General features: G+C 41.7%; 1 protein-coding gene across 1 annotated transcript; it reads right to left on the minus strand.

Moving 5' to 3' along the window:
• Window positions 1–2,747: 2,747 nt before the first annotated feature.
• Window positions 2,748–10,408, minus strand: LOC143019877 (uncharacterized). The gene is made up of 5 exons (XM_076175855.1): window positions 10,141–10,408; window positions 8,267–9,720; window positions 7,864–7,969; window positions 5,887–7,542; window positions 2,748–2,908 (listed from the first exon to the last, which is right to left on the minus strand). Exons 1-5 carry the CDS (start codon window positions 10,406–10,408, stop codon window positions 2,748–2,750), a joined length of 3,645 nt encoding a protein of 1,214 aa, XP_076031970.1.
• Between the last annotated feature and the right edge of the window lie 6,602 nt (window positions 10,409–17,010).

Below are 17,010 nucleotides of genomic sequence, written 5' to 3' on the forward strand. Positions count from 1 at the left end.
ATAAAGAAGGATGAAGTGAAGGCAGTTGTTAAGATGATGAAAGCAGGTAAGGCACCTAGACTGGATGGATGTCATGCAGAATGTCTGAAAAAAGGAGGTACAGTGATGGTGGACTGGTTGGTGAGGTTATTTGATGTTTGCTGGAGAGAGGGTAGAGTACCGGAGGACTGGAGGAGTGCCTGTATAGTTCCTCTTTACAAGGGAAAGGGGGACAAGTGTGAATGTAGTAGTTTCAGAGGGATTAGCTTGTTAAGTGTAGTTTGGAAGGCTTATGGGAGGATCTTGATTGAGAGGATTAGGAGAGGAACAGAAGGAGTAATTGGTGAGGAACAGTGTGGATTTAGGACAGGTAGAGGTTGTGTAGATCAGATCTTTGTGGTAAGACAGATATGTGAGAAAGCTATAGGAAAGGGGAAGGATGTTTCTTGGGCTTTTATGGATCTGGAAAAGGCTTATGATATGGTAGACAGAAAGGCACTGTGGGAGGTTATGCAGATTTATGGGATAGGAGGAAAGCTTCTGGGAGCTGTCAAGAGTTTTTATGAGAGTAGTAGAGCTTGTGTCAGGATTGGAAATGGAGAGAGTGAGTGGTTCGAGGTAAAGGTGGGACTTCGTCAAGGATGCGTTATGTCGCCCTGGCTGTTCAACTTATACATGGATGGGGTGGTGCGGGAGGTAAATGCAAGGGTAGTGGGTCAGGGATTGGAGATGGTTAAAGAAAATGGAGAAAAGTGGGAGGTGAGCCAGTTGTTGTTTGCGGACGACACTGCGCTTGTGGTAGGATCGGAGGAGGGATTGAGGAAGCTGGTGGCAGAGTTTGGGAGAGTATGTGATAGAAGAAAGCCAAAGATAAATGTGGGTAAAAGTAAGGTGATGAGATGTACAAGGGGTGAAAGTGGCAGTAGACTGGAAGTGAGCATTAAGGGAGAGCGACTGGAGGAAGTGGATAGTTTTAGATACTTGGGTGCAAATGTAGCAGGAAAAGGTGGAGTGAAGGTGGAGGTAGAATGTATATTGAGAGAAGCGAGTAAATGCCTTGGTGGATTAAAGAGTGTAATGAGGAATAGACATTTAGGAATGGATGCGAAGAGGAGACTGTATGAAGGAGTGATTGTGCCAACAGCACTGTATGGGGCAGAAACTTGGAACATAAGAGAAGAAGAGAGAAGGAGTTTGAATGTGTTTGAGATGAGGTGTCTGAGAAGTATGGTGGGGGTTACTAGGCTAGATAGAGTGAGTAATGAGAAGGTGAGGAGGAGAACAGGGGTGGAAAAGGAGCTGGGAGATAGGGTTGATGAAAGAATATTAGGATGGTTTGGACACATGGTGAGAATGAGTGAAGAAAGACTAGTAAAAGAGGTATGGAAGGCAGATGTGTAGGGAGTGAACATGAGGGGACGTCCTAGGATGAGGTGGATGGATGGGGTGAAGGGGGCTTTGGGGAAGAGGGGAATGCCTGTTGAGGAAGGACGGGAGAGGACGGAAGACAGAGGTGAGTGGAGAATGGTTGTATATGGATGATGTTGTGATTGCATGAGGAGGAATGGGTGGGGGGTGGGGGGTGAGGTAGTATGTGTGAGCAAATTTTGACGCAGCCTGAAGGGATTTCTCCCCGTCCTCTCCTTATATGCAAGGGGGGACGGAGATGGGGGGTCGCCGATTAAATGAAGCGGCTTTGCTGTGGATGTGCTTTGTCTTACGACACTGCTTCTGACCCAGGGCGGTGGGCAAGGTGCAGGGATGACCCGTCATCCAGGAGGTGCTCAGATGAGAGGGAGGGTGGGAGGGGTGTGGAGTGTATTTAGGGATGAAATGGGTGGGAGTGATTTTATGCCTTTCCCTTTTTGGTTACCTCCCTTAAAAGGGGGAAAAAGCCTTGGTATATGTATGTATGTATGTATGTATGTATATATATATATATATGTATATATATGTATATATATAATATATATGTATATACACACACACCAATATATGTATATATATATATATATATATATACATACATACATACATACATATATATATATATATATATATATATATATTACAGGTGAAAAGTGTAATCACACATTTATCAATCACGTTAAAACCACTGTTGGAGTAGAAAAGACTGGAGACGGGAAATCTATATATTTCGATTGCAAACTGCAATCCTCTTCAGTAGATACAAAAGAGTAGTGAGTGCTACTTAAGTAGCACCCTTGACTAGAGAAAGGGGAACATTGGAAGAAGTCTCTACCCTCGGCTCACTCCGTATATGAGGTCAGGAGGCAAATGCGTTTTTAATAGGTTGGTAATAAAAAGTCCCGAAATTATATCCGGGGACCATTGCCCATTTGAAATGTTTATATTGGGCTGGTATTCAATTATAGTGGATTCTACCATTTGGAGTTCTACTCCAACAGTGGTTTTAACGTGATATATATGTATATGTATATATATATATATGTATATATATATATACATATATATATGTATATGTGTGTATATATATGTATATGTATATTATATATATATACATATATATATGTATATATATATATATATATATATATATATATATATATATATATATGCGAATGTGGGTGGGGAAGGGCAAACATTCTCTCTCATTTGTCTGAAATAATCTTAAATATATATATATATATATATATATATATATATATATATATATATATACATATATACTCGAGAGTTTGAGTGGTGGAAGTCAAACGAAGATGTTCTCGGAATAGATTTCACTTTTACGGTACGACCAGCTGGGCCTTCTTCAGAGAGTTTTGTACAGAAGGTTTTATGTCACATTTGATATGATTCCTGAGGGGCTTTTCGGTTAGATTACAGCGCCCGAGCGATGGGCAGTCGTCCAGTGTCTTATAGAGTCTAGTATAAGAACACTTAACACCTGTGATGAACAGACAAATCCTTCTCTTCCATTAATATTTTTATTGAATTTTATATAAGTAGCCCCAACCGTTTTTCTCGTCTTCTTTTCGAAACTTTTTCTGAGGACTTTGGCCTCCTATTTTCGTGAGTCAAGTCGAAGTTTAGACAAACGTCTATCTGAATATAAAAAATGACCTTCGAGCACACAGGACGGACAACTCTTTGGATCAGCATGCTGGCAAGTTTGTCCACCTTCCCCATTGGAAAGAGGCTAAAGTCCTCAGAAAGAGTTATGAAAAGAATACGAGAAAAATGTTTGAGGCTGCGTATATAAACGTCTTTGAAAACAATATATATATATATATATATATATATATATATATATACTGTATATATATATATATACTGTATATATATACATATATATATATATATATATATATATATATATATATATTTATATATATATTGTGACGCCTATGGGGAAGGGCCAGGTTCAAAAACTAGAGTTCTGTTTAAGAAATATTATTTCCTTCAAAAAAAAATAAAGATACAAATAAACAATGATCGAAAAATAGAAGTCGCCAAAACTAGCGAAAAGTACAATGTCCGTAACACGTAAATTCACAGAACATAAAAGGCTAGTATTGCCAAGACAAGTAAATATACAAGTGTCGATCAAATATCGACAATCAATAACAATCAAAAATAGTCTTAAAGACAATAAGTGGTAAGGTCGAGAAATATCGACCATCAGAATGGAAACTAAGTCCTACGTAATAATTTACGTAAAGAAAATAGCAAAGTCGAGAAAATTTCTACGACTAAGTCCGACAAAATTGACACGAGCAATGAGGCTCTGATAAACAGAGTCCACAAAGATTCGAGAATAGAAAAAAATATTCTAAGTCCCGAAACGATGAGGACACAGTGCAATGGGGGGCTCTGAGAGGCAGAGTTCTGGAATTCAAGAAAAGACCACCTCGCCTGCGCGGGATCGGGTTTTGTGGGAGGGGAAGAACGTCTGTTAGAAAATGAAATGATAGTAGTGTATAAAAGAGGGCTATTGCCACCGGGCGAATCGCGAGCAATTAGGGGCTAGATTGTTGTCATGGCATAGGAGGACTTGACCAGGAGCTTGGAGGGAAGCGCCTGACGCCGGAGGTTAGGAGATTGGGATTACCAACGGGGTTAGGATCACCAACGAAAGTTTAGAAAATGGTAGGAGGCGTAGTAGTAGAGAAAGGTGGAAAAATGGAAAAATCTTTAGTGGGAGGTAAACTGAAATGAGAAGATGTAGTAGAAGAGAAAGTTAGAAAGGAAGCGAATTTTAGTCGAAGAAAAAGTAAGTGTTTATGTTTGTGCGTGATTTGTGGCTCTGTTCGTGAGAGGTGTATGTGTGTATCTTACGAGAAGTGAGTTGATTTCACTTTCCGCGTGTAGAGGGCGAACCTGATAAGCCACAGGTGGGGCGAGCGACCCCTGATTATCCCCAGGTTTTGGGTTTGAATTCCTTTTAGAGCTGATCAAGGGGCGGAGCGAGGGGGGGCAGACGGGTGGTGTACACCCGCCTGCCGACGTCAACGAGAGATCAGTGACCAGAACGGGAGCGGCAAGGAGATAACTCCCCGCCGCCACCGCTGGCGAGGGCGAACCTGATGAGCCACAGGTGGGGCGAGCGTTGTCTGTTTATCCCCAGACTGGGTTTGGAATTCGGAAGAGTAGATTCAGTGGCGATGCGAGGGAGGGGCAGACGGGCGGGTGTTGTATGGTCTCTTTCCATCCAATCACGACTCTGAAAACAGAGAATTACGCGATTGGGAATTGTGTGTAAATGTCAGAAGTGTAAACTCGCTCACCAGCGTCAGCGAGAGGCCAGCGTTTGGTTGCGGGCCGGTCGGACAGAAAGGTGTCCCAAGTCTCTCCGTCAACCAGCCCGCGGTCAGATTGGGCGTACTGAGAGAGACGATTGGGCCTCTGCTTTGCTAGCGAGAAAGTGTGCATGTGCCTCTTTTCTTCCAAGCACTACTCTGAAAACAGAGATTTACGTGACTTGGGAAATGTGTGTGTATATTTGTATTGGTGTAAACCCGCCTGCCGACGTCAACGAGAGGTCGGCCATGCCAGACCGGCGGCAGCTAGGAGATATATATCTCCCAGCCACCACCGACGCGACGATTAACAAGAGTGTTTAGGAATATTTCCAAGTACATACACTGATATTCTTTACATCAATGAATAGATAATAATATTTGATGAAGTTACCTTGTCAATCTTAGATAAGCAGAAACTTAATAGTTTTTATATGAATATCTATACGTACGTAAATGTAAGTTAGGGACGCAGTTGCCACAAAATTAGTTCACACGCCAATTTCTTTAGCGCGCGCTTAAGCTAGCATGCCCACAACGACGTTACAGCATCAGAAAACGACGAAAATATGCAATTACTTTAATCTTACGTAAATCAAATCCTAAGATTGACAAGATAGATCCGCAAGGTAATACACATACATAAATTCATATGCAAAGTGTGGAATAGTTTGTCAAAGCACAAAAAGGAACGAAATACAATCTGATGAATAGAAATCATCACTTTAAGAGTCTTCAGACGTGAATACACCTCACGTAGGCACAGAACTTTCTCACCGGAGTCCGAAGATTAAGAGAATATGTAATTTCTCTTATCTTACGTAAATCAACTCGTAAGATTGACAAGAGAGTTCCACAAGACAATAGACATACATAAATCTATATGTAATGTATAGAATTTGGTTAACAGTGTACAAAAGGAATGGAATACATCATATAAATATAATTCATCACTTTAACAGTACTCTTACAGTTGGATATCGAGAAGTCCACCAAGCCTTACCGTGGGAACGGCCGGCATAGTCCGAGTTACACATACGTACATGCGCTCATGTGCGTCTGAATAAAAAATTTCACTACGACGAGCCTGTAGTCGTAACTCCTCCTTCCTCAAGAGACACGCTACGGGAGAGCGTGTCTGCAAGAACGTTCCTAATTCCGGCTTCGTGATGGTAGGAAATGGGGACCCCCTGAAGTTCGAGGTACCATCTGGTGAGTTTCTGGTTCGTATTCGCCATTCGGTTAAGATACACCAGAGGATTGTGATCCGTGTGGAGGTGTATCTCGAAGTGACCTCCGATGATGGGTTCGAAGTGCCGGAACGCTTCTATGAGGGCCAGACATTCCTTCTCAATAGTGGAATAATGACGCTGCGAAGGTTTCAGTTTACGGCTGAAGTATGCTACCACACGTTTGGTACCATGACGTTCTTGTAGCAGAGCCGCTCCAATCCCTACTTCGCTGGAATCTGTATAGAGATGAAAAGGCAAAGTATAGTCTGGGGTTATCAGCACTGGGCTATGCTTTAATAGGGATTTAAGTTGCGCGAAGGCCTGATCGCATGTCGGGGTCCACTGAAACCGTTGGTCCTTTCTCAGTAGATTAGTCAGGGGCTCAGCTATCTCTGCAAAATTTTTGCAATAACGGCGATAATACCCGAACATTCCCAACACCCTTCTTACTTCCCTGCGGTTAGTAGGTCTAGGTAGGTTGGTTATAACCTTCACTTTGAGGTCCAGGGGTTTAACCATGGAGTTGCCGACTGCATGTCCTAAATAAGCCACCTGGGCTTGTCCAAACTCACTCTTGGCCAAGTTCAAGGTGAGGCGAGCTTGATCAGCTCTGCTGAGGAAATTATAAAGTTGGGTTAAATGTTCCTCCCATGTTTTACTGTAGATAATAATATCATCCAAATAACTCCTTACTCCTGGCAAACCTGTAATAAGTGTGTTTATCAAACGTTGATAGGTAGCAGGAGAGTTTCTCAAACCAAAAGGCATAACGTTGAAATGGTATAAACCGTCAGGGGTCACGAAGGCAGTAATTTCCTTCGCATCAGGGTGGAGGCTTATTTGGTAAAACCCATGCAAGAAATCTAACTTAGTAAGGTAGGTAGCTGACCCTAAGTTATCTATGATATCCTCAATCCGAGGTAAGGGGTAAGCATCAGCTTTAGTCTTCTCATTTACCCTTCGGTAATCAACTACTAACCTGTAAGTATTGTTAGATTTAGGAATCAAAATACATGGTGAACTCCAAGGACTATGTGAAGGTTCTATAATACCTTGGTCAATCAAAGAATTTACCTCTTTACGTAGGCACTCTCTCTTGGTCGGGTTTAACCGATATGGGGGCAGTTTAATAGGATCCTGCGAGACTAATTTTATCTCATGCTGAACTAACTCAGTTTGTCTCGGACTGTCAGTGAACAGGGAAGGGAATTTGAGAAGTAGTTTCTTCAATGAACATCGCTGATAAGGTTCTAAGTGGTTTACCTTAGAGTCGAGGTCCTCTAATATCTTGGAGTTTTGAAGAGGCAGTTCTGGCTGAGGGAAAAATCTCTCCGTCTCATCTACACCAACAGTAGTATGGCTGGCAATGGGTATTCTGTGGTAGAAGGGTTTTAACGTATTGATATGTACTAACCTCTTAGTTTTTCTTTTTTCCGGAGTGTGAATAATGTAGTTCAAGCTACTGGCCTTTTCTAAAATAGTATAAGGCCCTTGGTACTTGGCCATAAGGGGCTCACCTGCTACTGGGAGGTAGACCAACACTTGGTCTCCTGGAGAAAAACTACGTGGTTTAGCCTTACGGTCGTACTTTACCTTCATTTTCCTTTGAGAATTTTCTAGATTCTCCCTAGCAATCTTCCAGGCAGTCACCAATCTTTCTTGAATTTGAGAGAGATACTGGAGGGACGGGACTTGGACGTCTTCTTCCATCCACTTCTCCTTTACCATCTTGAGAGGACCCCGGACATCATGTCCGTAGAGTAGACTAGCTGGGCTACAACCTAAACTGTCTTGAACAGCAGTCCTAGCAGCAAACAAAAGGAAGGGAAGGCCTTCTTCCCAATCCTTCTCCTGTTCTTGTACAAGCTTACGCATCATGCTCTTCAAGGTGCCGTGGAACCTTTCCAAGGCGCCCTGAGACTGTGGATGATAAGGTGAGGAAGTGGTGTGCATGACACCTAACTCAATCAATGCATTCTTAAAATAATTAGACAGAAAATTACTTCCTTGATCACTTTGGATCTCAACAGGGAAACCTACTAATGTAAAATATTTCAACAGTGATTTGATTACTGTTTTTGCTTTGGTATCTTTGAGGGGAATAGCCTCGGGATACCTGGTAGCTAAACACATAACAGTAAGAATATATCTGAATCCTTTCTTAGAAGGAGGAAGAGGTCCTACAACATCTATCAAAATTTTGGAAAAAGGTTCTCCTATAGCGGGAATGGGGTGCAAAGGAGCTACTGGAATTGGTTTGTTGCTTTTACCTACCAACTGGCATGTGGGGCAAGCACGACAATAATCTGAGACATCTTTGACCACAGTAGGCCAATGAAAATGAGCACTTACTCTTTTTAAGGTCTTCCTGACACCTAGGTGTCCTGATAAAGCGGAAGAATGGGCTAAATCTAAGATTTTCTCTCTATAGGAAGTGGGGACAACAATTTGGTGTACTTCTTCCCAGGTTTGGTCAGCTGGGGTAGCTGCTGGGCGATACTTACGCATCAGAACGTCTTTACGAATGTAAAGACCTCTGTCAATGTCATTTACCTCTGCCTCAGTGGCAGCCTTTTCGAAGAGCGGGACGAGAGTCTCATCGCTCTTCTGCTCCTTTAACAAATTTTCTCTCGTTAAGGGGAGAGGATCTGTAATGGTTAATGTCTCTGGCTCTGAGGAAAATAAGCATGTTAAATCAAAAGAGTCTTCTTCATCTACCTTTCTACTCTGGGACCGAGTTACTGCACAAGCAGGATAAAGATTAAGGTTATCAAGAGGAGAATCTAGAACAAGGTTAGGAGATTCTGTAACAATGGGCAAGGTTACTTTGCTACCTGCAAGGTCGTTAGCTAAAAGTGGCTGGATCCCTGGAACTGGCAATGAGTCTATTACCGCTACTTCAACAGGACCTGTGACTAAATCGGAAGTTAGATATATCTTATGCAAAGGACATCTACGGGTTCCACCGATTCCATCTAGGAGTACATCAGAATGTAAATAAGTTAGTTGTGGATTAGTAAGAGCTTGAGCCAGTATGAGACTCTGTTTAGCTGCCGTGTCTCTAAGAATGGACAATTGTATAGGAGCGTCATGCTCTGTCGTGGATATTGTTCCTGTCGAAATAAAAGGTAGAAAACACGGGTCTACTTCCATCTTAATACCACATGTGGAACTAGCATTACTAGACAATACGGGAGGTTTGGAAGTTAGTTCTAATGGCATAGCTTTGGGAGGACTAGCGGGTTTTTCTTGAAACTGACTATCAGAAACACAGTTAGTGTTGTGAGTTAACGTTGTTCTTTGGTTAGCATGCATGGATTTACCTTGTTTCTTGAAACAGGTAGAGACTGTATGTCCGTGCTTGTTACACCAAGTGCAATGTAAGTCTCGGTAGTTTGGGTAGGACTTGTAAGAATTAGTGTGTGTAACTTCGGGTTTTGAATTCTGAGTGGGTGTTCTCTTAGTATTTGTGTTATAAGTAGTCCTCTTCAAGTTGTCTGTATCTGCCGTTTTGTATTTCTTAGAGTGAGTCAGGGCATACTCTTCTGCTAATATAGCAGCTTTAGACAAACTACTTGGTTTCTGAACTTCTAGATAAACCCTAAGATCTGCATCTAGCTGTGAATTAAACTGTTCCACTAAAATTAATTCTCGAAATTTCTCTAGAGAATCGACTTCACTAGCCGTACACCATTTATCCAGAAGGCGTTCTTGCATCGCCGCAAACTCTACAAAAGTTACTTGAGGCAATTTCTTAAAGTTTCGAAAATTTAACCTATATGCCTCTGGGACTAACTCATACGCTTTTAGGACCCGAATTTTAACACTTTCGTACGAGTTTTCACTCAGGGGAAGAGAAGAATATATCTGTTGGGCCTTACCTATGAAACGAGACTGCATTAACATAGTCCAGTATTCTCGGGGGATTTTGAGTTGAGTTGCAATCTTTTCAAATTGCACAAAGAAAGTCTCCGGCTCTTTCTCCGAAAATTGGGGAACTAATTTGATATATCTAGTGACATCAAAATCTCTAGGCGAGAAAGAGCTAACTCCAGAACTCAATCCTGCTCTGCTTAATTCAATTTCAGCCAACCTAATCTTCGTCTCTTCCTCTTTAGCTTTCAATTCTAACTCCATTCTGAGCTTACGCTCTTCACTTAGCAATTCCATTTCTCTAAGTTTTAACCTTAGTCCTGAATCCTCTAATCTAGGGGGACGAGTATATAGAATAGCCTCTGGGGGTAACAAATCCCTCTCAATTAAATGGGATACTACTACTCTAAGTATATCTGCCCTATCAGTGTATCCGCTCAAATCTAATTCTAGGATTTTACCTATCTCAAGCAAATGAGAAACGTCCGCACTTAGCAAGACTCTAAGGTCTTGGGACTTAAAAAAATCTTGGAGAATCTCCATCTTACCAGAATTGTTGACGAACTTCTATCCTTCGATCCTTGGCAAGGTCGCCAGACTATTTCCCTTACTCCCTGTGACGCCTATGGGGAAGGGCCAGGTTCAAAAACTAGAGTTCTGTTTAAGAAATATTATTTCCTTAAAAAAAAAAATAAAGATACAAATAAACAATGATCGAAAAATAGAAGTCGCCAAAACTAGCGAAAAGTACAATGTCCGTAACACGTAAATTCAAAGAACATAAAAGGCTAGTATTGCCAAGACACGTAAATATACAAGTGTCGATCAAATATCGACAATCAATAACAATCAAAAATAGTCTTAAAGACAATAAGTGGTAAGGTCGAGAAATATCGACCATCAGAATGGAAACTAAGTCCTACGTAATAATTTACGTAAAGAAAATAGCAAAGTCGAGAAAATTTCTACGACTAAGTCCGACAAAATTGACACGAGCAATGAGGCTCTGATAAACAGAGTCCACAAAGATTCGAGAATAGAAAAAATTATTCTAAGTCCCGAAACGATGAGGACACAGTGCAATGGGGGGCTCTGAGAGGCAGAGACCCTGACCGTTACAAGCAATGACATATATATAGACTCTTCTCCGTCAGATCCGGAGAGTTGCCAAGTATCGCTAGACGCGACGATTAACAAGAGTGTTTAGGAATATTTCCAAGTACATACACGGATATTCTTTACATCAATGAATAGATAATAATATTTGATGAAGTTACCTTGTCAATCTTAGATAAGCAGAAACTTAATAGTTTTTATATGAATATCTATACGTACGTAAATGTAAGTTAGGGACGCAGTTGCCACAAAATTAGTTCACACGCCAATTTCTTTAGCGCGCGCTTAAGCTAGCATGCCCACAACGACGTTACAGCATCAGAAAACGACGAAAATATGCAATTACTTTAATCTTACGTAAATCAAATCCTAAGATTGACAAGATAGATCCGCAAGGTAATACACATACATAAATTTATATGCAAAGTGTGGAATAGTTTGTCAAAGCACAAAAAGGAACGAAATACAATCTGATGAATAGAAATCATCACTTTAAGAGTCTTCAGACGTGAATACACCTCACGTAGGCACAGAACTTTCTCACCGGAGTCCGAAGATTAAGAGAATATGTAATTTCTCTTATCTTACGTAAATCAACTCGTAAGATTGACAAGAGAGTTCCACAAGACAATAGACATACATAAATCTATATGTAATGTATAGAATTTGGTTAACAGTGTACAAAAGGAATGGAATACATCATATAAATATAATTCATCACTTTAACAGTACTCTTACAGTTGGATATCGAGAAGTCCACCAAGCCTTACCGTGGGAACGGCCGGCATAGTCCGAGTTACACATACGTACATGCGCTCATGTGCGTCTGAATAAAAAATTTCACTACGACGAGCCTGTAGTCGTAACTATATATATATACACATCTCATACCTTAGATCTGGATTCCCTACAGGCAAATGAAAGTCCAATATTACATTATTATTCCCCACTTAGGCCATCGGTTAACTAAGGAATCTATAACATTTGGTTTTTAATCAGATGTATTTATATTTGTTTCGTGTACGTATGTGTGCATTAGTAGGTGCACGTACTTATATGTGCATGTGTGCGTAAACGCGTATTTGATTCGACATAGTCTTCCATCATGTTCTGGTCATCGGATGAAATTTTATGTCACGTATTATTGTAGCCATGGCCAATGTAGTGATTTTAAACACACACACATACATACACACTTACACACACACACACACATAACGAGCTACTAGCTCTCCTACAGAGGAATAGATCAGCTGTCGCCTTAGAAGGTGAACCACTAGGCAAATGTGATATAATCAAACATCACATCCAAATTCCCCCTAACACCCCCCCTTCATACACCCCCGCTTACCGCATACCTCACAGTAGGAAATCCCAAGTCAATGACAGTGTACAAGAGATGATACACCAAGGCGTAATTTCCCATTCAGACTCCCCATGGAACAGTCCCCTCTTTTTGGTCCCTAAGAAAGACGGAACCTTACGCCCTGTTGTGGACTTTAGGAAAGTCAACCACCTCACTCAATCTGACCCACACCCCCTCCCCGCCATGCAAGATGTACTACAATGCATTGGCAACGGGAACTCTGTTTTTTCCACAATAGACCTTAAGTCAGCCTTCTGGCAGGTCGAACTAACAGAGGAATCAAAACCCGTAACTGCATTCTCCACTGATAAGGGCATTTCCACTTTGAGCGTATGCCCTTTGAAGGCCAAAGGGCATATTTGCCCCCTCAACCCAACAAAGGTTGATGACCCGCATTTTCAGTGACATGATAGGAGTCTCATTATTCGTCTATTTAGACGACCTCATTATATATAGTCCCACAGAAAGAGACCACCTTAACACCTTAGAGATTGTCATCAAACGTCTCAAAAATACGGAGTTAAAGATTCAATTAAGGAAATGTAGATTCCTCATGAAGGAACTCATCTTCCTAGGCCATAAAGTGGATGCAAAGGGGATTCACACAAACACAGATAAAATAGATACAATACACAATTTCCCAACCCCCAGAAACGCAAATGAAACACGAAGTTTCATAGGGTTAGCCTCATACTACAGACACTTTATCCGAAACTTTGCTGATATTGCTTCCCCTCTGACCAAATTCACAAGGAAAGGCGAGCCATTTCAATGGTCAGAAACAGAACAGCAAGGTTTCGACACTCTCAAACACACACTCACCACAGCCCCTGTACTAGTTTTCCCTGACATGAAGAAAGAATTCTTTCTTTACACAGACGCCTCCTCTAAAGGAATAGGCGCAGTCCTACAACAGAAAGATGACAATGGCAAAGAGCACCCCATAGCCTACGCAAGTAGAGTCCTCAATAAAGCTGAAAGTAACTACTCAACTACACACAAAGAAGGACTTGTAATCATATGGGCACTAAAACACTTTAAATACCTCATTTTAGGCTACACGATTACCATACTAACAGACCACCAACCCCTAGTCTATCTTTTTAACTCCAAAGACTTACATGGGAGAGTTGCTAGATGGAAAGCAACTCTCCTTGATTACGATCCCATGATCGTATACTTAGCTGGGAAAGCTAACGTAGTGGCAGATTGCCTAAGCAGACAAACCTACATCACCCCCATAACCCAAACCATATGCATACCTATGCAAGAACTTAGGGATGAAACAGAGAGACCCAATATGGTCCCCAATAAAACAGCATCTCATTTCACAAACCCCCTTACACTCCCGACCACCTGTCCCTATTGAGGAACTCAATCTGGTCGACGGAGTCATAAGGAGAACCATTAATACAAGAGAGGTTACTGTTATCCCCAGAGCCCTAATCCCCAAGCTCCAACACATATTGCACGACAGTGCAATGGGAGGCCACTCGGGCAGAGATAAGACACTAAACACTGCTAGGCACACATACTACTGGTCTAACATGAAAAGAGATATAACCACACACATAGATTCTTGTATAACTTGCAACCAATTCAGAGGCCCTAACCTGAGGGAAATCAACATAAAAGATATCCCACTCCCTGCTGAGCCATGGGAAACACTTGGCATTGACCTACTGAAAATGCCAATGAGCCATCAAGGTTCCAACTATGTACTCACAGCAGTTGATTATTTCTCTAAATACACAATCTTAATACCACTCCAAGACAAAACAGCAGAGACTGTAGCCAAAACCCTAGTCAACAATATCTTTTGTAGATACAACATACCACACACAATGTTATCTGACAATGGATCAGAGTTTAAAAATGAGGTGATGCGCGAAATAGCACACCTCTACAACATTGACCAAACATTTGCCACTGCATACCACCCTCAGGGAAACGGTCTGACTGAGCGAACAAATCGCAAGGTCCTAGAGATTCTCAGACCATTGGTCAACGACCTCATGGACAGTTGGGAAGATTGGCTACCACAGGTACAAGCCAGTATCAATAGCACAGTCAATTCCGCAACAAAGATGTCCCCACATGAGATCATTTTCGGCAAACCAATGCGCCTACCCTACCAAATATTCAACCAACCACCCCCACCCTTATACAACCTAGATAACCTCGCACACTGCATCAAAAGAGGTATGCAAACCATTTACAAACAAGTTAGAGCAAACCTGAAAGAAGCCCAGGAGAAGACAAAGACAAAACAACACAAACGCTCAATTCCACTTGACATAGCACTTGGCGACTCAGTCATGGTAAAAGACTCAAGTAGAACAAACAAACTCAAACCCAAATTCCTAGGCCCCTTCACAGTCACAAGTTCACTCCCTAACAATGTTTTCCTACTAACAGATCCTTCCGATCACACCACCTTCACCATACATGGAGAGAAGTTGAGAAAGGTCAAACTGAACCTCGACCCAATCTCACCTCCCATCCACAACCCACCTACCACAGACACACACCAATCACCAAAACGCAAGTCTCATCCCATGACTCTGCGTCGACGCAATTAAACATGCACTCTAGCTCTCGCCCCTGAAGATGCAGGACGTCATGTATCTATCAGTGGAGGTTAAAATGGCCCATTTCCAATAAGAACTCCTTTCCGCATATCTATCGAAACTTCTCTACTTCCTTCCGATCAATATAACCTTAGCGAGAGTCAGATAAACATATCCTTAGTCACTCAGACACTGCCCCTTTTTCCACAGATGAAATCCCTACAACTCCTCCCTCTCATCGTCCACCTCGCCCTCTCCGTCCCAAGGCTTTTGCCCGGCGCCATAGTCCACAGACATGGTACCACAGCATGCGTCAAAGACTCCATCATGGTGAAACTCCGCATCTCACCCACATCCTTGCTAGAACCAATTACTAAACTACAAAATGACCTACTACAAGTAGAGAAAATGATAGGCAGGCAAGTACCAAATAACACTCATCAAAATTATGAGATCTCACTGATACTCTACCACAACGTCAACTCATTACAAAGTAAACTTGACAAGATAAAATACACAATATACCACCTCCCAGACCCAGACAACGACACTACAACCACCGGAAGAACCAAAAGAGGTCTATTCGATTTCGTTGGCATTATTTCTAAATCCCTATTTGGAACTGCTACTGATCAAGTTCCAGTTGATTCACACATAGGAAAAATAACAAGAGTACTCCAACAACAAGGGAAACTCATAGACTTAAATTCACAGAACATAGACCTCCTCGCTGATTCTGTAAATTCGGTCATTGACAAATACAATGACCTTGCACACTTCACAAACAACCAGTTGTCTCAAATCACAAATTCCCAAACGGCCCTTTTCTTCCTTTATCACCTGAATAAACTAGACAAAGAACTAGATAGCCTCAAAGACCATACCAATCTCATACAGAGAGACATTTGGAACGCCCACGCAGGTGTAGTCGACTTCCAAATGATCACCCCAACCCAGCTTACCCAGACACTACGACGAGCCCACAGTACACTACAACTTACCCCCTTCTTTTCTAAACATGAAATACAACATTATTACCCCATCTTAGCATCAACTATCTTCCAACAATTTATTTTAATCAACATACCGATGGACCCTGTCAAGAGATTCTCCCTTTGGGAAATTTATCCTTTCCCATACCCTTACCAAAACCGCACAATGACCCTCAACCTACCAACCTCTACCATCTTAAAATCAACCGACGGTCAGTGGCTAACACTGACATCACCGGAGACCATAGCAACTTGCAAGACAGCACGACCCAACTTCCACATCTGTCCAGCCTATCCCTTCCATTTCCAACTAACTAAATCCCAATCCTGCCTCTCAGAACTTACAACCGACAGAATACATTTTACCGAAACTTGTGATTTCCGTTTCTCAGACAACACCAAAATTCACCATACACATGTAGGACATAAACACTTCCTATATCTCCCTCATCCAACCTTAGTGTCTGTCATGTGCCCCCGTAAACCACCCACCCACCATAAGATCAACGGCTCCGTCACACTGCCAGACATTTGCCAAATCTACATGATGAACTCAATGCTACTCCCCAATAACCTCCACGACCAAGGTACCCTCAACTTGACCCACGACCTAGGCCCCATAACCCAACTAATACTCCCTCCCCTACCTAAGATCCCCGATACCATCCTTCCAAGCAAGATAGACATAATACACCAACTGAATAAATCAACCACTCTAGACATGGATTCATTCGACTTACATCATAGGATTCTTCCATATACTTCCACAGCCCTTTCCCTCTTAATCATTCTCTTTATACTAATAATAATAATCATATTCTGTTGCACGAAGTAAAACCTTCCATAACCTTTCAACTCCCATTCCCGATTTACTGTAAACCTAGATTAAGTTTATGCTGTGTCTCCCCCACGTTCATGAATATTGTAATATTCTTTACGGGAAACCATATATATATCTATTGTGATTACCAACAAGTGCGATGTGTTACACCACACTACCCATAGAACTGGGTTGGAAAATGACATTCCCTACAGTGTTGGTACTAAAACACATGAACGCCATAATAGTTAGAAAGAGATGTGCCACACCAAACTGACTAT

This window comes from Oratosquilla oratoria, chromosome 38 (assembly GCF_046742065.1).
Source record: "Oratosquilla oratoria isolate Oo_2021 chromosome 38, ASM4674206v1, whole genome shotgun sequence".
Taxonomy (NCBI): Eukaryota; Metazoa; Arthropoda; class Malacostraca; order Stomatopoda; family Squillidae; genus Oratosquilla; species Oratosquilla oratoria.

Bases quoted from the DNA above. Each gene is read 5' to 3' on its own strand.
- LOC143019877 (XM_076175855.1), bottom strand. From the start codon at position 10,408: ATGGAGATTCTCCAAGATTTTTTTAAGTCCCAAGACCTTAGAGTCTTG. The intron at 7,970-8,266 runs GTAGGTAAAAGC...AATTATTTTAAG, and splicing joins CTTGCCCCACATGCCAGTTG to AATGCATTGATTGAGTTAGG. The intron at 2,909-5,886 runs GTAGCGTGTCTC...TGTTCATCACAG, and splicing joins TCTTGCAGACACGCTCTCCC to GTGTTAAGTGTTCTTATACT.